The 22,292-nt window shown below is 49.7% G+C and overlaps 1 protein-coding gene across 3 annotated transcripts in view; it reads right to left on the bottom strand.

Annotated features, from left to right (window-relative positions):
• DYNC2H1 (dynein cytoplasmic 2 heavy chain 1) overlaps positions 1 to 22,292 on the bottom strand; it is an 852,364-nt gene that overhangs the window by 427,225 nt on the left and 402,847 nt on the right. For all 3 annotated transcript variants that reach the window (XM_075337457.1, XM_075337458.1, XM_075337455.1), the window contains exons 53-56: positions 21,589 to 21,667; positions 21,306 to 21,460; positions 12,964 to 13,101; positions 1,480 to 1,593 (exon numbers count right to left, since the gene is read on the bottom strand). In XM_075337457.1, coding sequence (XP_075193572.1) covers positions 1,480 to 1,593; positions 12,964 to 13,101; positions 21,306 to 21,460; positions 21,589 to 21,667 — 486 coding nt within the window. The remainder of the gene's footprint in view (positions 1 to 1,479; positions 1,594 to 12,963; positions 13,102 to 21,305; positions 21,461 to 21,588; positions 21,668 to 22,292) is intronic.

The following is a 22,292-nucleotide window of genomic DNA, read 5'->3' on the forward strand; positions in this document are numbered from 1 at the left end:
TCAAGAGGAACAAAAGTTAGAAAACAAAAAATAACAATGTAGGGGGTTTTATATGACAATACAGCACAGATTAGCTTACCAAAAATGTGTGAGTTTATGTCGGACAACCCCTTTAAGGGTTGTTATTTTTGTTGCTATCTTACAGGGTTGTAATAAATGACACACGATACAATATAGTCCCTTTGGAAAAGCCAGGTATCTTTATATGTGCCAGTTGAGCAGTTTTTCAGAATAGCAACATTAAAAGGAGACAGTCAGCATTTTTTTTGCTGTGGAATATGAGCGCATCATGATATAGGAGTAGAGAACCTGCTTCCAGGGATGTGTCACTTACTGAACTGCTTGATGCAGTTTTAATGGAATCCCTGTTTTCTCTGTTGTAGTAGTGGTCGGAATGCTGAACTGCGTATAACCCCGCCCACACCCCTGATTGGTAGTTTCCTGTGTACACTACCAATCAGTGGTGGATGTGTTGTTAAACAGATCATCCTCACTGTTGAGCACGCAACACCTAGTCCAGCAGTAATACCTTCCTGGTGATAAACACTGCTTGTCTTGAAGAAACAACAAGTTGCTGAGCAAATGACACATCCTTGGAATCAGGAATTCTACTCCTACATTATGCTGCTCTAAGATTATGTAGTAAAAATCTGATGACAGATTCCCTTTAAGAAACAGTCCAGAAAAGGAAAAGACCGCACTCTACAGGTAAATGACAAACGATCTTCTTTATTCATACAAAAGGTGCAGGATAAAATGCAGGAGAGGAGCTACCGGACCGTGAAGGAGCCTGCATCTAGCTCCAATCCTGTATTTTTTCCTGCACCTTTTGTATGAATAAAGAAGATCGTTTGGCATTTACCTGGAGAGTGCGGTCTTTTCCTTCTCTGGATCCCCCACTCTATAAGGGCGGGCACCTCTCAGCCAGGATCGCGTGGTGCCTGAGCTGTTTTCCATGCAAGTGCGATACACCCCAAGGTAATGTTCCAGTGGTGCGGGACTGTCTTTTCTCTATTTTTGATGACAGATTCCCTTTAAGCTGTGCTATGTTATGTGTGAATGTAAGTGAATAAAGGATTGCCTTTTTTTAAAAAAATTATTATTATTATTATTATTATTATTATTATTAATATCTTGACTTCCATGTGTTTAAGCTCAGGATAGTCACTTTCCCACTGTCCCACAAGTACATCAATAACATGCCGTGTATACGGCGGAATAGCAGTGATAATGGAGCGAACTCGATATGCAGAGTTCAAAGTATGTGGAAGACTTGGAATATCAGTAGATGTGTAGTTTTCAACCTAGAGCTGAAACAAATCCACCCCAGAGAAGACCAGTTGGGAAAAAAAAATAAACCTTTTGAAATACATTTGATTTCCTTCATCTGCTAACACGACGCGGTAGATGTATGACCCGATATACAAGGGAATCTTTTCATACAAGATCACTTGGTTTGTGAGTATTTCATCTTGGTACCTGAACATCCTTTAGCTCATCATCAATTTTCCTCTTCCTTTCTTCAATCTTAGCCGACTCTTCAGCTATTCTGTGTTTTATTTTCTCCATTTCAGTCTTTTGATCGCTGGCGTTCTGTAAAAAAAAACGAAAAGCGGATTTCATAGCACTTCACCAGCAGATGTGTGTTGCTCTCACCCATTACGCTGCCAGGCACAGCGCCGTCCCAGATACTTACAGGAGACACCAACAGCATGCATAATACAAGGAGGCCGTAAAATAGCCGGAGGTGTTTGGTGCCGTGTGCAGACTGACCCAGTGGACAGAATTGGCTAAAAACTGGTATGTATGCTATTCAAGGCACGGGGAAACGGAAGGCACCTTTAAAAAAAATGTATACCAAAACTCCCCACCAGGTGAAAACGTGGCGCTGTACAGTCAGTGAGCGGCCCAAAAACCGTGTGCCGATAATTGGAGACATCACAATTGTTCCAAATACTAGCATAACTGTTCAATATGGCCGCCATCATGCATGGTGCTCATGTTCATCCTATACAGAACATGCTCGACGCTTGCGTGTAACATGTCTGGTGGGATGCTGCGCACTTCCAAAATGATGCAGTGTTTGACGTCAGCCAGGGTGTCGACATTTCCCCGATAAACGCGCTCTTTCAAGTTTCCCCAAAACCAGAAATCACAAAGACTGAGATCGGGCGAACGCAATGGCCATTTGTTAGGTAAGGAGCAGCTCAAAATCCTGTCATCGGGAAAATGTGCACGCAGAATGTTCTTCACACAATTTGCGATATGAGGAGGTCTCCATCCATCATGCATGAAGGTGGTCGTCTGAAGACGCTGCCGCTGTTGGAGTTGCGGAACGACCACAGTTTCCAGCATTGTCTGGTACCTCGCTGTAACGGAACAGGTAGCAAACCCAGTTGGCCTCATTTCTTCGTAAAAAAGAGAATTTTGTTACTTACCGTAAATTCTTTTTCTTATAGTTCCGTATTGGGAGATCCAGACCTTGGGTGTTTAGATTCTGCCTCCGGAGGACACACAAAGTACTACACTTAAAAGTGTAGCTCCTCCTTTTGAGCTTATACACCCCCTGGTGAGCCAGTCCCAGCCAGTTTAGTGCAAAAGCTGAAGGAGAATAGCCACCCACAAGTAGAACAGAGCAACAGCCGGAACAACCGGAGACTCTGTCCACGACAACAGCCGGTGATAACACGCGGAACAAGAATTTGCCAACAGGCAACAGGGAGGGTGCTGGGTCTCCCAATACGGAACTATAAAAAAAAGAATTTACGGTAAGTAAACAAAATTCTCTTTTTCTTTATCGTTCCTTTGGGAGACCCAGACCTTGGGACATTCCAAGCAGTCCCTGGGTGGGAAATAAACAGAAAAACTAAGAAGTAGGCAGAACCTAACTTCACAAATGGGCGACAGCCGCCTGAAGGATGCGTCTGCCCAAGCTCGCATCTGCCGAAGCATGAGCATGCACTTGGTAGTGCTTCGAGAAGGTATGCAGGCTAGCCCAAGTGGCAACCTGACAGACTTGTTGAGCCGTAGCCTGGTGCCTAAAAGCCCAAGAGGCACCGACAGCTCTGGTCGAGTGTGCTTTGATCCCCGGCGGGGGAGGCACCTGAGTACTCTGGTAGGCGTCCGAAATAGTCGATCTAATCCAACGGCCTAAGGTCGGCTTAGAAGCAGGGAGGCCCTTGCGCCGACCTGTGGTTAGCACAAAAAGAAAGGTGCACCGCCTGAGCGCAGCGGTGCGAGACACATAGATCCGGAGAGCACGCACCAGATCTAGATTATGCAGCGCTTTTTCAAAGCGATGAACAGGGGCCGGACAGAAGGAAGGTAAGGTAATGTCCTGGTTAAGGTGGAAGTGAGAGACCACCTTAGGAAGAAAGTCCGGAGTCGGACGGAGAACCACCTTGTCTTGATGAAAAACTAAAAAAGGTGACTCCGAAGAGAGCGCAGCCATATCAGAGACTCTCCTGAGAGAAGTTATGGCAACCAGAAAGGCCACTTTCTGAGAAAGACGATACAAAGAAACCTCCCTAAGAGGCTCAAAAGGGGGTTTCTGCAATACCGTGAGGACCAAGCTAAGGTCCCAGGGATCCAAGGGCCGCTGATAAGGCGGAATGATGTGAGACGCGCCTTGCATGAAGGTGCGGACCTGAGCCAGCCAAGCGAGACGCCGCTGGAACAGCACTGACAGAGCTGAGACTTGTCCCTTGAGAGAGTTGAGGGACAGTCCTAGCTGCAGACCGGACTGTAGAAAAGACAGAAGGGTCGACAAAGAGAATGACCAAGGAGGATGGCCGGTAGAGCGACACCAGGACGGGAAAATTTTCCAAGTTCTGTGATAGATCTTAGCGGAGGAAGACTTACGGGCCCGAGTCATAGTGGAGATGACTTCAGGAGGAATACCAGAAGCCGTCAAAATCCAGGACTCAAGGGCCACGCCGTCAATTTGAGGGCCGCAGAATTCGGGCGGAAAAACGGACCTTGCGAGAGTAGGTCTGGACGGTCCGGGAGATGCCACGGCATCTCTACGGACAGTTGGAGCAGGTCCGGATACCAAGCTCGCCTGGGCCAGTCCGGTGCAATGAGGATGACTCGACGGCCCTCCATTCGGATCTTGCGCAGGACTCTGGGCAAGAGAGCTAGAGGGGGAAACACGTAGGACAGACGAAACTGGGACCAGTCTTGAACCAGAGCGTCCGCGGCGAAGGCCTGAGGATCGTGGGAGCGAGCCACGTAAACAGGAACTTTGTTGTTGTTGTGACGGGATGCCATTAGGTCCACGTCCGGAGTGCCCCATTTGCGGCAGATTGACTGAAACACTGCCGGGTGCAGGGACCACTCGCCACCGTCCACGCTTTGACGGCTGAGATAATCTGCCTCCGTTTTCCACGCCTGGGATGTGGACTGCGGAATGGTGGACTTGGAGTCCTCCACTCATTAAAGGATGCGTTGTACCTCCATCATTGCCAGGCGTCTGAGTGTCCCGCCTTGGTGATGTAGGCAACCGCTGTCGCGTTGTCTGACTGGACTCGAATGTGCCTGCCCGCCAGCAGATGGTGAAATGCTAGGAGAGCTAGAAGCATGGCTCTGGTTTCCAGCACATTGATTGAAAGGGCTGACTCGGACGGAGTCCAAGTGCCCTGCGCTCTGTGGTGGAGACATACCGCTCCCCAGCCGGATAGACTGGCATCCGTGGTGAGAATCACCCAGGACGGGGCCAGGAAGGAGCGCCTTTGGGACAGGGAGAGGGGCCGAAGCCACCACTGAAGAGAGCTCCTGGTCCGTAGCGACAGAGCCACTTACCATGTGTAAGTAGGAAGGCCGCTTGTCCCAACAGATGAGAATGTCCAGCTGCAGGGGGCGCAGATGGAACTGGGCAAAGGGAACAGCCTCCATGGATGCCACCATTTGACCCAGCACCTGCATCAGACGCCTGAGGGTATAACGGCGGGGCCTCAGCAGAGAGCGCACCGCTAGCTGGAGTGAGTGCTGTTTGATTAAGGGCAACTTCACAAGTGCCGGCAAAGTCTCGAACTGCATCCCTAGGTACGTGAGACTCTGGGTCGGAGTCAGAGTGGATTTGGGAAGATTGACAAGCCACCCGAATTGGGCTAGAGTGGCTAGAGTGAGCGAGACACTCCGCTGACAGTCTGCGCTGGATGGAGCCTTGACCAGAAGGTCGTCCAGGTAAGGGAGCACTGCCAACCCCTGGAGGTGCAGAACCGCAATCACTGCTGCCATGACCTTGGTGAATACCCGAGGGGCCGTGGCTAACCCGAAGGGGAGAGCCACGAATTGGAAATGATCCTCTCCTATTGCAAAACGTAACCAACGCTGGTGTGAAACTGCAATTGGCACATGTAGATAGGCATCTCTGATGTCGATGGACGCCAGGAAATCCCCTTGGGTCATTGAGGCAATGACTGATCGCAGAGACTCCATGCAAAAGTGCCGCACCTGAACATGCTTGTTGAGAAGCTTGAGATCCAGGATGGACCGGAAGGTATCGTCCTTTTTGGGAACTAGGAAGAGGTTTGAGTAAAAACCTCTGAACCGTTCCCGAGCGGGAACTGGTACAATTACTCAGTTTGCCTGCAAGGATGCCATGGCCTGTGAGAAGGCGGCGGCTTTGGAGCAGGGGGGAGTTGAGAGAAAAAATCAGTTTGGCGGGCTGGAAGAGAATTCTATCCTGTAGCCGTGAGATATGATATCTCTTACCCACTGATCGGAGACTTGTTTTAACCAAGCGTCGCCAAAGTGGGAGAGCCTGCCACCGACTAAGGACGTTGCTGGAGCGGGCAGAGAGTCACGAGGAGACTGCCTTAGTGGCAGAACCTCCTGCGGTCTTCTGCGGACGCGCTTTTGGGCGCCAGTTGGATTTCTGGTCCTTAGCTGAGTTAGCGGACGAGGCGGAGGGCTTAGAGGACGACCAGTTGGAGGAACGAAAGGAACGAAACCTCGACTGATTCCTACCCTGGGCATGTTTCCTGGTCTTGGTTTGTGGCATGGAAGTACTCTTCCCGCCAGTAGCTTCCTTAATAATTTCATCCAGCTGTTCACCGAACAGCCGGGAACCAGCAAAAGGGAGCCCAGCAAGGTGCTTTGAAGAAGCATCTGCCTTCCACTCTCGAAGCCACAAGATCCTGCGGATAACGAGGGAATTAGCCGAAGCCACCGCAGTGCGGTGAGAAGCCTCTAGCATGGCAGACATGGCATAAGATGAAAAAGCTGAAGCTTGAGAAGTTAAGGCAACCATCTCAGGCATAGATTCCTTGGTGAGGGAATGCATCTCCTCTAGAGAAGCAGAGATGGCTTTGAGAGCCCACACTGCTGCAAAAGTCGGGGAAAACGCGGCCCCCGCCGCTTCATACACAGATTTGGCCAGAAGGTCAATCTGACGGTCAATGGAATCCTTAAGTGAGGTGCCGTCAGCCACCGACACAACGGTCCGGGCTGAGAGCCTAGACTCTGGGGGGTCTACCTTTGGGGAGTGAGACCACTCCTTGACCACCTCAGGTGGAAAGGGAAAACGGTCATCAGAACCACGCTTTGGGAAGCGTTTGTCAGGACAGGCCCTGGGTTTGGTCACAGAGGTCTGAAAACTGGAGTGGTTAAAGAACACACTCTTTACTCTCTTAGGCGAGGTAAACTGGTGCTTTTCTGCCAGAGAGGGTTGCTCCTCTGATACTGGCGGATTGAGATCCAGCACAGAATTAATAGAAGCAATCAAGTCACTAAGATCTGAGTCACCCTCGGAAAGATCGATGGGGAACATGGAGTTAGCCTCCGAGCCCCCCGTAAGGGCATCCTTCTCATTTTGCGAGTCAGCTCTTGAATCAGAGCCGCGGGATGAGGAGGGAGAGGAAACCCTGCGCCTTCTCTTAGGAGGACGGGGTCTGGGACCTGATGATGAATCCTCTGTGACCTCCGACGGAGGTCAGAGGATAGGGATCCTAAAGGACCCTTAGCAAGAGCATTAGAGGCACCCTGTGAGGAGGGCTGATGCATATTCAAAGTCCTGGACAAAAGTCCCATGGACTCAGCAAAGGACTGGGATATAGACCTAGAGAAGGACTCTACCCAGGCCGGGGGTTCAGCCACAGGTGCAGAGGCAGCCGGAGAGACCACTGGGGGTGAGACTCCAGGCTGTGGCACCGCCAAGTTAGAGCAGACATCACAATGTGGATAGGTGCTCGGCTCAGGCAGCAGGAGCTTACATGCAGCGCATACAGTATAAAGCTTTGGAGCCTTGCTCCTCGTGTGAGACATGCTGCTGGAGTGGGGGCTCTGCAAGAGAATGAACCCCAGGGAGAATATACAGAGGTCCACAACCAGAGACCGGCTGTGGCTTACCAGACCGCTGGAAGTGGTGTTGTGTGCCCTCCAGATCCCGAAGCCCGGACCCCCAATGCACAGCACCTCAGCAGGGAGCGAAGAGAGGGGGCGGGACTTGGGGCGTTCCTATAGGAGAGCAGGAACTGGAGGGCCATAGAGACCTGCAGGGGAGGAGACACGCCCCAGCAGTGGGGAGTGTCCCTCCCCTGTGCAGGACGGCTGCCGGGAGGAGCCGTGCCTGTCCCTCTGCATGAGTGACATGCGAGGGTAGTTAACAGAAACTAGGCCTCCGGCAAAGCCGGGGCCTAAATTTAAGCGGCGAGGCCGACGCGCAGGCACCATCGGCGCGGTTCTCGGGCAAAAGCTAGAGAACCCGCCGGAAATGCCAAAATAAATACATTCAGCATACTCTTCCCATACAAAAAAGAACAGGGACCCCCAACATATAAATGTCTCAGGTACTTAGCTGCTGAGACGCAGGGCCAGGTCCCTGGGGATGAGTGCTCCGGTCCAGCAGAATCCTCAAGGGGCTGTGGATGGAGACCGGTCTCCTGCCAGGCATGGAGACCGTGCTGGCTCCCACTTCAAGCCAGAGCCCAGGAGGGATGGTGAAGGAGCACGGCATGTAAGGCTCCAGCCTTGGAAATCAACCTTACAACACCGCCGACACAGTGGGGTGAGAAGGGACATGCCGGGGGTCCAGACGTGGACCCGCACTTCTTCAATCTCTTCCAAAAAAAGAAAAAAATCATGAGAATGCATGTGTGGATGTATGCCTCCTGAACAAAAAGCGATAAACTGGCTGGGACTGGCTCACCAGGGGGTGTATAAGCTCAGAGGGAGGAGCTACACTTTTAAGTGTAGTACTTTGTGTGTCCTCCGGAGGCAGAAGCTAAACACCCAAGGTCTGGGTCTCCCAAAGGAACGATAAAGAAAGAGCGATCTGAGGATGAATGATGAGGTGAAGCCACACCAAACAGTTACGTTTGGCGAATGAAGCAGAACCTCCTTCACCACATGCGGATTTTCGGTAGCCCATATGCGACAGTCTGGTGTGTTCACCGTTCCACTCAGGTAAAAATGCACTACGTCGCACCACAGAACGTTCCATGGCCAATTGCCGTCCATTTTCACTGTCGTCAGAAACATGAATGCAAATGTCAAGCGGGTATCATTGTCACGAGGAAGAAGTTGTTGATGATGAATAATTTTGTACGGGTATGCCCACAAGACCTTTCGGAGAACTTTCCATGCTGTGCTGCCTGGAAACACTGTGTGCACTGCTGTTCCTGGCAGGGTTGTTCGTGACCTGTTCCGCGATGGCAGTGGCAATGTCCTCCACAACCTCTCTGCTCACCGGCCCGTGCCCTGGTTGAACACTTAGTAACCCTGTTTCCTTGAAACGTGTCATCATCTGTCTCAGCGAATTGACAGCCATTGGACCGCTATGTGTGTGAAGGTCTATCAAACGACAAAATGCTCTCAGTGCAGTTGTAGCCTTCCTGCCATTCTCATAAAACAAGCGCATGATCCGGCAAAGGGACAGGCATCTTGCAGACTGAGTTGCAAGGCACGCTCACTGTACAGCGCCACTTTTTCACCTAGTGGGGAGTTTTGGCATAAAAAAATGTTTTAAGATACCTTCCGTTTCTCCGTGCCTTGAATAGCATATATATACCAATTTTCCGCCAATTCTGTCCACTGGGTCGGTCTGCACACGGCTCCAAAAACCTTAGGTTATTTTATGGCCACCTCGTATATACTTGTACAATTTAAAGGCTATAGACACCAAGGACATGGGAAAAAAATATTTTTACATATGATAGTGGATACCTATAATGAATACAATTGCATTAAAGTTTATCTCTGCAATATTATTTCCTCCATTCATTTTGATACCTCTTTGCAGCCTGATCCAAGTTTCAGAGAGATTTTTTTTCTTGCGGGAGTGTCTCTCTCAGTAATATAAGCTGGATGTGAGCTCTGTGTTTACAGTGTCTTCATTAGCTCATGTATCAGCACAGCTCCCATACCCTACTTATTTCCACTTCTTTCACTATCCTCCTTACCTGTTTTCTTTGCGCTAAGACAATTTCTTCCCTTTTCATGCTGTGCAAATATGTGTGCAACCCACTCCCTTCTGCAAGTATGAAAATTGTCCACTTGCAGTCATGTGATAACCACTTGAACAAGCCAAGCCACATCCTACAGTGTTTATATTGCACACTATCAGGACTCCACATGCTACAGTGCTTGTCGAAAATTTGCCCTGGTCAACCCCTTTAAAGGGAATATTATCAGCAGGTTTTTGCCATTTAATCTGAGAGCTGCATACTACAGAGTACTAGAGACTGATTCCCCAGGGATGTCACTTATTAGGCTGCTTGCTGTAGTTTCAATACAATCAGTGTTTTATCAGCAGGAGATTATCATTACAAGACTACATCTCAGGTGCAGAGCAGACCAGATAATCTGTGTAACTCCGCCCCCCAACACTGATTAGCAGCTTGCTGACAATTCACAGTGTACATAGGAAAATGTCAGTCAAGGATATGGTGGGTTATACACAACCCAGACGTTTTAGCTCTGCTACATCTAATTCAGAGAAAAACAGATATTCTTTAAAAACTGCAGCAAGTAACACATCGCTGAAATTAGGCTTTCTTGCCCTATATTATGCTGCTCTCAGATTATTTAGCAAAAACCTGCTAAAAAGTTTTTGTTTGTTTTTTTAAAGAGGTTCTCAGAGAAATGTAATACAATGAAATAACAAACACATTTAAATGATACAAATTATTATTAAATACCTTTAATGGAGCAAAAAGTTCCATCTTTAGTTAGTTTCATGATTTGAAATATGTCAGTTCCCAGTCGTCCAACATTTTAGGTCGGGCTGCATATAGACGTCTGCTGAAGACAGACATCGGGTGAGGGCAGCATCCCATCAGGTATAGTGAATGTGCACTCCTCTGTTCGCATTCCTGATGCTCTAACTAAAAATTACATTTTTGCTAAATAAGGGCATTTAGTAGAATTTGTAATATTTTAATGTACTTTTGTTTACTTTAGATGTTCAATTTCATTACATTTCTCAGTAACCTTTTAAGCAACTCTTTTTCTCAAGTCATTTCATGCTGCATGATTATTTTCAGCAGATTGGTTCATCATTTAGCTTCAGAAGCCATTTTACCTAGAAATCCATCAAGAATTATGCAGCTCTGTTCTTCCTTGAGGCTTTTTATGCAAATTTCTAATGTATACTTTACAGCAGCTGCAAAAGTGCAGCTGTATTGCACATCTAGATAGATTTCTGAGCGGTGCTAAAAACGCTATTACACATGCTCATGGCTCTCACTACTCGAGTAGATATTGCTGTACTTAATGACTTGGATTCCTACGACTCTCTCAGTAATGCAGCTTCAGGCTGGACTTAATTCAATCATGGTGAAACATGTTAAAGGGAATCTGTCACCAGGTTTTTGCTATTTAATCTAAGAGAAGCATGATGTAGGGGCAGACATCCCGATTTGAGCGGTGTCACTTACTTGTCTGCTTGTTGTAGTTTCTATAAAATTGCTGTTATATCAGAAGAAGATAATCACTTGAGGACTAGTAAGCCTGCTGCCAGGTAGTCCTCCATATTCATGAGCTCTGTATAACCCCACCCCCTCCACTTAGTGGCAGCTCTTTGCATAATCTGTGCATAGGCAGGAAGCTGCCAATCAGTGGAAGGGGCGGGGTTATACAGAGGTCAGCATTCAAAGAACTGCAGCAGATAAAACTTATCAAAATTGCAGCAAGCAGCCCAGTGACAGACACACCGCTGGAATCAGGGTCTCTGTCTCCACATTATGCTGCCCTCAAATTACATAGCAAAAACCTGGTGACAGATTCCCTATAATGCGTTATTCACTACAGGTGAGCAGAAAATAAATTGTACAGCCCGAGTTTGGCATCCAGACCAATGCACCACAGCAGCCAGATCAGGACAGGCTTGACTTTTTTTGTTTTGTTTGTAGCCAGCAGCCTGACCTCATTATGTTACGTGAGGTCTAGTGACGAGGCCACAGGATCGGGAACAGTAAATCCCTAACTTGAGTTTGGTGCAGGTCCTAGAAGTGGAACCCATATTAAACCATACATTTTTTGCTTATACCATAAGGTGTAAAACACTTTCAAAAGTCGCAAAAAAATGTTGCAACTTTTTACGCCACTCTCACCAAAGTAGGAAACCGCCTGCCGAATGTATCATTAGTTACGCCACCTTAGAGTTGTAACTAATGCCAGAACTGTTACTCCAGTTCCTGACTGGAGTAGGATTTTTGGTGGGGTGAGTTGAGGTGGACGCCCCTGAGAAAATGTGCAGAATTTATTAAGCATCATGGGCCTCCTCATAAATTCAGCCACCACACCCCATCATTAAGACTGATATGTACAATGTCAGTTTTATGAATCAGGCCTGAAAAGCCTACTTTGACATACGGTAATTACCGTATTTCTATTATACCTACCAGTTATAGTTATTTCTATATGGACATGGAGAACATAGAGAATAGAAAACTGTGACACATATGCCTTAATGTTATACAGTTGAGAATTTCTCAAGTACAGAGCAAAAGACACATTAGATATGCACATACAGGTTTGCTATGAGCCACTCGATTAGGCTCAACAAGTAGACATGTTGCTATGTTGCTAAATAAATGTTCATTTTAAAACTGCTATGGTGTTTTACGGACAATGAGATAGCTGATTACATTGTATTTGACTGTATGGTGAATACTACAAACAGACAAACAAAACCAGTAATAACTAATAACTAGCTCTGCCGATAACACTGTCCTAGACGTTGGAAACTGCCCTCCTCCACAGCCAGTTTGTATTCAGTACTGGTAGAGACATGTGAATATCTTATACTCAATCGGTTAAGGTCAAAGGGGAGGAGTTCCACATTTCACACATCCGGTTGAATTTCTCTGGACACCCTCTGTTTTGATATACATTCTGCTCACACGGGAGCATTTTGTTCACCAGTTCTATCCACGCTCGCACCGTAGGAGGAGAACCGCCCATCCACCGCATGGCTATGGGTTTCCAAGCCATAAAAAGGGATTCCCGCAGAAATATTTTGTGATAGTGTGACCATGTCTCTTCATCCATAATCCCAAATAAACAGAGAAGTGGTTCAAGGGGTATAGGAAAAAGAGCCAGGGAGGATAAGACCGAGACAACCCCCCTTCAAAAGGTGACAGCCACCGGACAGCCCCATATCATGTGAAGGAAGTCAACATTCCCCCCCCCCATAGCACCGCGGGCAGTCAGGGGTTGCCCGGTGTCGCATTTTGTACAACATTGAAGGGGTTAAATACGCTTGATGTATGATATATAGTTGGGTCATTCTGTTGTTAACCGAGGGTGATACCTTAGTTGGGGATTCAATAATCTCCTCCCAGTTCTCCTCCTGTATGTTCGGGACTAACAGCTCCCATCTCCTCCTAACTGTAATGTTATACAATTTGCTTTGCAAAGGCAAGAAGCAGTGGGTTTTACGTAGGGAAGCGACGGATGTTTTATTGTTAATAATGGGCAAAGCAAATTCCCTTGCCATGGATTATTTCACCCTGATATTACCTGCATGGACGTGGTTATCTCTTGTAGAGCTGCATCAGCCTCGGCCTGTTTAGTTTTTAGCAATAAGCTCTGTTCTCCGGCTTTTCTTTTCAGTTCATCCACTAGAGACTTGGCCTCATTGAGTTTTGAGACTCCGGCCTGAGCAGAAAAGATGAAATCACAAACTCAAGACTTAAAAATAACATAATTAACCCCCCAAATGACAAGTATTTAAAAAAAGGACCCAGTACAACACAGATAACATAAAATTACATTGAAAATTTGACACAGAAAAATTTGATCAAAAGTGGTCTTCTCCCATAGCTGGAGTTGTTCTACATTTTCCGAAAATGTTCCTGGATATTGGCAGCAATGTATAAAACACAATTTATACAGCCGCGTTTCATCCGTCAGTTTCTTGAACCAGAAACCCAGAGGCATAAAATGGGCCAAAATGTTTGCTGCATCTTTGGACGATTAACAAAAAAAAAATCAAATCAAAAAGAGGGATAAATAATATAAAGACCAAAGAAAAAAAATCCCCTAAAACAATACTTTATTTCAATAGAAATAAAGCGACAGTTTTAGACATGTGTTGTAGGAAATTTGTGATTCACTATGTCCCCTGTGCTACCCACTTTTTAGAAAACTGATGGCAAAAAGGACAAAAAAAAAACCAAACAAAGATACTTTAACTTTGTAGAAATCAGCTGGAAGGGGATGTTTTATAAAAATAAGCCTCGTTCATATGTTCCCAATTGGGACCTGTCTCTTTGAGCCAGGGAGAAGAGATTCTTTGTAAAGCTATGTGCACACATCGTCTTTTTCAGGTGGATTCTGCCCGGAATCCACCTGTAAAACTCCGCAAAACTGTCACATTTGAAAGTGCTGCATGTAAATGGTTAACAGCAGCAGGCAGAGTTCAGCTCCATATGCGAGTGCCAGAGACAGATTCGGGGCAATATCTGCTGTCTATGAGGTGAATATCCCAGCAATGTCTTCCTTAAACCCTTACAGACATTGGTTGTACTGGAACATCCCATTCCAGATGCAAGAGTATGAAGCGGGCTCAGGATCTGAGCAAACTGCACCCGGATGCCCTCAATGTTTTACAGCAAAGACTGTTGTGAAAACACATACACAAAAAAAAACAACTAAAGATCGTCTGGTCTGGACCTTGTGGTTTCCTTTGAATGTTATTCATTAAATATTAAAATAGTAATATACATAAAGACATGGATAAATCTTCTGTGTATGTCTCAGGACTTCTTTCACTGCCCTGTCTCTGACTCTTAAAGGGAACCTGTCATCAGTTTTTTGCCCTATAAGCTGCGGCCACCACCAGTGAGCTCTTATATGCAGCGTTCTAACATGCTGTATATAAGAGCGCAGGCCGACCATAAATAACACTTTATGATACTCATCTAAACCGGTCGCTGCGGTGGATGTGGTTAGACAGGGCTGCCACTAGGAACTTCAGGGCCCCATACTGGCAAAATTTTCAGGGCCCCTTGGGACTCCGCCCAGGCTCCACCCCAGCTCCGCCCCCACCCATCAAACCTCCTACAGTCTCACTGCCACTCTTGGAAAAACATGTAAAATATATATATATATATATATATATATATATATATATATATATATATATATACACACACACATGCATACATACATACATACATACATATATACATATATATTATATATATATATATATATATATATACATACACACACACATATATGTCCTTCTGGTATATATGACCCCTTCCCAGGCCACTCATGGTGTAAATGTCTTGCTCCTGGTATAGGATGTCACATCCTGGGGGCCTCCAGGCGTGTGTATATAAATATATATATATATATATTATATATATATATATATATATATATATTATATATATATCTATATATATAATTGCCTTATTCTGTCTGTCTGTCTTGCTCCAAAATTGTGTCCTTACGGTGACACAAAGCTGATTGGCCGCTGGGCTCACCATGGCCCTGCCCCCCCGCACGGATTGGCCGCTCGCCCAGGCTCCGCCCGCACATGGATTGGCCGGCCGCTCGCCCAAGCTCCGCCCCCCACACGGATTGGCCTCTCGCCCCGGCACCCTGCACGCATTGGCAACTCGGCCACGCCCCGCCCCCCTCACGCAATGCACGCTCGCCCTGGCCCCGCCGCCCGCACGCATTCCCCGAACCGACACGGAGCAACGACTCCCAGGTGAGTACTGTACCCGCGGGAGCCCACATCAGCGTACGCCGCCAACCCAGCCGACACATACCCTCGCATTGCTGCCGTATGCTGGTGTGGGCTCCCGTGTGAGCGGGGGACGGGATACGCTGGTAACCATGGTAGCATAGTTACCAGCGCATCAAGGTCCTGCAGCGACGGAACATACACACGCACACACATAACAACACACACACACATCAGATCACACTCACTCTCACACACACATCACATCGCATCCACACACTCACAACATCCTGGGATATCGCTTGCTTCTCGGCGGCGATACTGTGGAGTGACCTTCCAGAACCTGCCGGAGGATCACATGGCCAGAAGCATGTGGTATCTCCGGATGTTGTGAGTGTGAGCGCGTATGTGCGATATCTTCAGTGTGTGTGTGAGTGTGTGCGATCGGATGTGTGTGAGTGTGTTCAGATGTGTGAGTGTGTGTGTGTGTGAGTGTATGCAATTGGATCTGTGAGTGTCGGCAGAGGAGCACGGCGTGCTGGGAGAGGCTGGGAGGAGAAAGGCTGATCCTGGGGAAGGCTGGGAATGGGGAGGCTGATGCTGGGGGAGGCTGGGAGGAGAGAGGCTGATGCTGGGGTAGGCTGATGCTGGGGGAGGCTGGGAGGGTGTAGGCTGATGCTGGGGTAGGCTGATGCTGGGGGAGGCTGATGTTGGGGCAGGCTGATGCTGGGGGAGGCTGATGCTGGGGGAGGCTGATGCTGGGGGAGGCTCGGAGGGTGTAGGCTGATGCTGGGGGAGGCTGAGAGGAGAGAGGCTGATGCTGGGGGAGGCTGGGAGGAGAGAGGCTAATGCTGGGGGAGGCTGGGAGGAGGGAGGCTGGGAGTAGAGAGGCTGATCCTGGGGAAGGCTGATGCTGGGGGAGGCTGGGAGGAGAGAGGCTGATGCTGGAGGGAGGCTGGGAGGGGGGAGGCTGATGCTGGGGGAGGCTGGGAGGAGAGAGGCTGATGCTGGGGGAGGCTGGGAGGAGAGAGGCTGATGCTGGGGGAGGCTGGGAAGCGAGAGGCTGATGCTGGGGGAGGCTGGGAGGGGGAGGCTGATGCTAGGGGAGGCTGGGAGGAGGGAGGCTGATGCTGGGGGAGGCTGGGAGGAGGGAGGCTGGGAGGGGGGAGGCTGAGAGAAGAGAGGCTGATGCTGGAGGAGGCTAGGCTGGGAGGAGAGAGGCTGATGCTGGGGACAGAGAGGCTGATGCTGGGAGGAGAGAAGCTTATGCTGGGAGGAGAGAGGCTGATGCTGGGAGGAGAGAGGCTGATGCTGGGAGGAGAGAGGCTGATGCTGGGAGGAGAGAGGCTGATGCTGGGAGGAGAGAGGCTGATGCTGGGAGGAGAGAGGCTGATGCTGGGAGGAGAGAGGCTGATGCTGGGAGGAGAGAGGCTGATGCTGGGAGGAGAGAGGCTGATGCTGGGAGGAGAGAGGCTGATGCTGGGAGGAGATAGGCTGATGCTGGGGGCAGAGAGGCTGATGCTGGTGCAGCATGGGGGATGGAGCACGATGGGGGGTGCGCAGCATGGGGGATGGAGCACGATGGGGAGTGCACAGCATGGGGGATGGAGCACGATGGGGAGTGCACAGCATGGGGGATGGAGCACGTTTGGGAGTGCGCAGCATGGCGGATGGAGCACGTTTGGGAGTGCGCAGCATGGCAGATGGACCACGTTTGGGAGTGCGCAGCATGGCGGATGGAGCACATTTGGGAGTGCGCAGCATGGCGGATGGAGCACGTTTGGGAGTGCGCAGCATGGCGGATGGAGCACGTTTGGGAGTGCGCAGCATGGCGGATGGAGCACGTTTGGGAGTGCGCAGCATGGCGGATGGAGCACGATGGGGAGTGCGCAGCATGGCAGATGGAGCACGATGGGGGGTGCGCAGCATGGGGGATGGAGCACGATGGGAGGTGCACACCTCCCCCCAACACACACACACACACACAACACACCACACACACACTGGGAACCACAAACACCGCCCTACACAGACACACACACACACACACAGACAACGCTGCACACACACAACACCCAACACACAAACACCGTGGCATACATAAATATACGCACATACCACGCAACACACACACATTGCACAAAACATACCTCCCCCAAAACACACCACACCACCACAAACCGCGCAACACACACACACAACGCTACAGACACACAGCGCTCCACAAACAACGCAACACACATACAACACCGCTCTCACCCCCCGCCACACCCAGACAACACCCAGAACATGTACAGCGCCCTACACAAACACTTGGTAACTACAAACAACAACATCTATCTATCTATCTATCTATCTATCTATATATATATATATATATATATATATATATATATATATATATATAACACAAAACTCATACATTAACTACACAATACGTAAATTCTAGAATACCCGATGCGTAGAATCGGGCCACCTTCTAGTATATATATATATATATATATATATATATATATATATATATATATATATATATATATATATATACATACATATTGCAATTATTATTGTTATTTATCCCCCTCCTGGGCACATGCGGGTATATATGTTTCCAGCCTGTCTGGTTTCTGACTCTTCCTGGTGAATATGTCCTTCTCCCAGTATATCCAGTATATATGTCCCATCCTGGAGGCCTCCTGGCATATTTGTCTGCTGCACAAAAAGAACAAAAATATTTTGCTCACCGTCCCCGGCTCCCACGTTGCACGCCGTCTTCTCTGAACAGTGAGACGTGATGCATTTCAGCACCCTTCCGTGCATCTAGACCAGGGGTGGGGAACCTTTTTTCTGCCGGGAGCCATTTGGAAATTTCTACCACCCTTCGGGGGCCGTAAAAAATTATCAGCTTGAAAATGACCCTAATCTATTTGGTTAATTGATTAATTAACCCTTAGGGTACCTTCACACTTAGCGATGCAGCAGCGATCCGACCAGCGATCTGACCTGGTCAGGATCGCTGCTGCATCGCTACATGGTCGCTGGTGAGCTGTCAAACAGGCAGATCTCACCAGCGACCACTGAACAGCCCCCAGCCAGCAGCGACGTGCAAGCGACGCTGCGCTTGTACGGAGCCGCCGACTGGAAGCTGCGGAGACTGGTAACTAAGGTAAACATCGGGTATGGTTACCCGATGTTTACATTAGTTACCAGCGCTGTGTGCAGGGAGCAGGGAGCCGCGCACACTGAGCGCTGGCTCCTTGCTCTCCTAGCTGCTGTACACATCGGGTTAATTAACCCGATGTGTAATGCAGCTACATGTGCAGAGAGCAAGGAGCCGCGCACACTGCTTAGCGCTGGCTCCTTGCTCTCCTAGCTGCTATACACATCGGGTTAATTAACCCGATGTGTACAGCAGCTACATGTGCAGAGAGCCGGAGCCGGCAGCACAGGCAGCGTGAGAGCTGCGGAGGCTGGTAACTAAGGTAAATATCGGGTAACCACCTTGGTTACCCGATGTTTATCTTGGTTACAGCTTACCTCAGCTGTCAGACGCCGGCTCCTGCTCCCTGCTCGCTTCATTTGTCGCTCTCTCGCTGTCACACACAGCGATGTGTGTGTCACAGCGGGAGAGCGGCTTTGAAGAAAACGAACCAGGGCTGTGTGTAACGAGCAGCGATCTCGCAGCAGGGGCCAGATCGCTGCTCAGTGTCACACACAGCGAGATCGCTAATGAGGTCACTGCTGCGTCACAAAAAGCGTGACTCAGCAGCGATCTCGGCAGCGAGCTCGCTGTGTGTGAAGCACCCCTTACTGTGGTGGCTGGAGCTGCTTCTCTTTGGTCCGGCTGTGGTGTTCAGTGATACTGATCATGTGGCTTTTCCAAGTTTGTCTCGGTCTGGAGCGCAGATTGGTAAATCATAAACATCAGGTAGGGGATGCTCAAGGCACACACATCACAGGAGGGGCTGAGCGCATATGTATATATCACAGGAGGGGCTGGGGACATATACACACATCACAACAGGAGGGACTGGGGGCATATATATATACACATCACAGGAAGGGCTGCGGCTCGGACAGTACTGCTGGGCACAGACAGCACTGGCGGTGGCACGGACAACACTAGAGGGGCACAAACAGGACTGGAGGACATGAACAGGACTGAGGGAGCACAGACAGCACTGGAGGGTGGCACACAGCACTGCGAGGGTGGCAGGAGGCTCACAGCAGAGAGGCAGAAGGCTCACAGCAGAGAGGCAGAAGGCTCACAGCAGGGAGGAAGGAGGCTCACAGCAGAGAGGAAGGATGTTCACAACAGAGGGAGGCAGGAGGCTCACAACAGAGGGAGGCAGGAGGCTCACAGCAGAGGGAGGCAGGAGGCTCACAGCAGAGGGAGGCAGGAGGCTCACAGCAGAGGGAGGCAGGAGGTTCACAGCAGAGGGAGGCAGGAGGTTCACAGCAAAGGGAGGCAGGCGGCACACAGCAGAGGGAGGCAGGAGGCTCACAGCAAAGGGAGGCAGGAGGCTCATAGCAGAGGGAGGCAGGAGGCCCACAGCAGAGGGAGGCAGGAGGCTCACAGCAAAGGGAGGCAGGAGGCTCATAGCAGAGGGAGGCAGGAGGCTCACAGCAGAGGGAGGCAGGAGGCTCACAGCAGAGGGAGGCAGGAGACCACGGGGTGGAGGTTCCACACCCCTGATCTAGCTGAAGCAAGACAGGGGCTGGGGTCGGCTGGCGGCCACGGGTAGAGATCAGTGCCCACCTCCCCCCCCACCAGCAGATATCAGCGGGCCCGGTCAGAGATGAGCGCCCCCCCCCCAGCAGAGATCATCGGCCCCGGGCATAGATCAGCAGCCTCCCCCAGCAGAGATCAGAGGGCCCGGGCGGAGATCAGCAGCCCCCCCAGCAGAGATCAGAGAGCCCAGGCAGAGATCAGTGGCCCCCACCAGCAGAGATCAGAGGGCCCGGGCAGAGATCAGCGTCCTCCCATCCCCATCAGAGATCAGCAGGCCCAGGCAGAGATCAGTGGCTCCCCCCAGCAGACATCAGCGGGCCCGGGCAGAGATCAGCGGCTCCCCCCAGCAGAGATCAGCGGACCCGGGCAGAGATCAGCGGGCCTGGGCAGAAATCAGCGCGCCCCCCCCAGCAGAGAACAGCGGGCCCCAGCAGAGAATAGCATCACCCCAGCAGAGGTCAGCCCCCCCGGCGATCACCTTCAGCTTACAGCGCTTACCTGTCCCAGCTGGCTGCCGCGTCCTCGCCACCTCAGCCGCTGTTGCAGGAGTGTAATGAGGGCGCAGAGTGATGACCTCCCCACACTGCTGCCCGGCCCAGCGATGACACGCCGGCGCTCTGCTCTGCTCCATTCACCCTGCCTCCACTACAGCACATGGCTAATTTGCATGCGCCGCCCCTTTGCATGCAAATTAGTCATGTCAGGAAGTGAAGCGAGTGCGACGCTGCGGGGCACCTCTGCTGCTGCTGTGACAGGGGCCTGGTGAAGAGAAGGGGCCCGTCCTGCCAGTGGCTTAATAAAGATGAGTATTTACCCCGGGCCTGGCCTGGCCGGGCCCCCTCTCTTCACCGGCCCCCCCTACACCAGGAACAGTAGTAATGCCCTGAAGCAGGCCTGGGCTCAGATGGTGTCTTTGTCCTCCGATGCCGGTGCCTCCTCTTTCGGCCATCTTAGTCCTCCTTCTGAAGCCTGTGTGCATGACGCAGCTACGTCATACACACTCGCCGGTCCCGCGCATGCGCACTACAAAGCTTTGATCTGCCCTGCTCAGAACCTGAACGCCGGCGAGCGTGTATGACGTCGGACGCGTCATGCACCGTGGCTTCAAAAGGACGACATAGGCAGCGACAAAGATGGCCGAAAGAGGCGGCGCCGGCACCAGAGGACGAAGACGCCCATTTGACTCACATCCACCACAGCGACTAGTTTAGGTGAGTATTATAAAGTGTTTTTTTATATGCTACACAGTTGTTTGGGCTCTTATGTACAGCATGTTAGAATGCTGTATATAAGAGCTCAGTTGTGGTGGCCGCTTCTTATAGGGCAAAAAACTGGTGACCGGTTCCCTTTAACACAACTGCCTGCAGCAGGAGCCTCCCCCTCAGTCCTGTATGTAATAGGACAGAAGCAATCCATGTTGTACAATACCTGTAGATGACTTTGTTTCTTGGTAAGCTCAGCTTTTTTATTACTAAACAGAGAGCCGTACACTTGAAGGAAGGTCATGTATCGTCTTGGAGTGGCACCATATGCTTTGCAGGATTCGTGGATGGTCAAGAACGATTTATAGAAGTCAGACTCTCCTATAAAGACACAGACGTGTGTGATATATACAGCATGTACGCATTCAAACACTTATACACAAGATGGAGTTTAAATTGTGTATTTAATCTAAAGCAAATAAAAAACAAAAGTGACAAAGTAAATCTACCTGGAGAAGCCTTCCTGTACTCCGAGCGCTGGCTCTTCTTCTCTTCTCGTGTGGTGTCGGAAAATAACATCTTAGGAATCTAAATAAAGAGGCTCAGACATTATTCGGCAGATAACTGATTAATTATATTTTTAGTATATACATTTATACAGCGCTGTATAGATTGTTGCAATTCATCTGCCTTAAGCCCGCTACACACGCTTCAATATATCTCACAATCCGTCGTTGGGGTCAAGTTGTAAGTGACGCACATCCGGCATCGTTTGTGAGGTATCTGCGTGTGACATCTACGTGCGATCAGGATTGAACGCAAAACCGTTGATCGCAAACACATCGTATCATTCTCTAGAATTGAGCGTTTTGTTGCACGAACCTAGTCAATTGTAACGTGTGACATCCCTCATACGATTTTGATGTCTGAGGCTATGTGCGCAGGTGTGCGCTCTGCACCGCAGCTTAAAAAAGGTCCGCTTCAGAGCGCAGCTGAAAAGCTGCGTTCTGAAGCGCCTCACAATGTCTGTCATTCACACACACCCGAAAAAATCCTTTATTAGAAATAAAAAACACAAACATATACCCTGGTTCACCACTTTAATCAGCCCCAAAAAGCCCTCCATGTCCGGCGTAATCCAGGATGCTCCAGCGTCGCTTCCAGCGCTGCTGCATGGAGGTGACCGGAGCTGCAGCAGACACAGCCGCTCCGG

Source organism: Anomaloglossus baeobatrachus, chromosome 2 (genome assembly GCF_048569485.1).
Source record: "Anomaloglossus baeobatrachus isolate aAnoBae1 chromosome 2, aAnoBae1.hap1, whole genome shotgun sequence".
NCBI lineage: Eukaryota > Metazoa > Chordata > Amphibia > Anura > Aromobatidae > Anomaloglossus > Anomaloglossus baeobatrachus.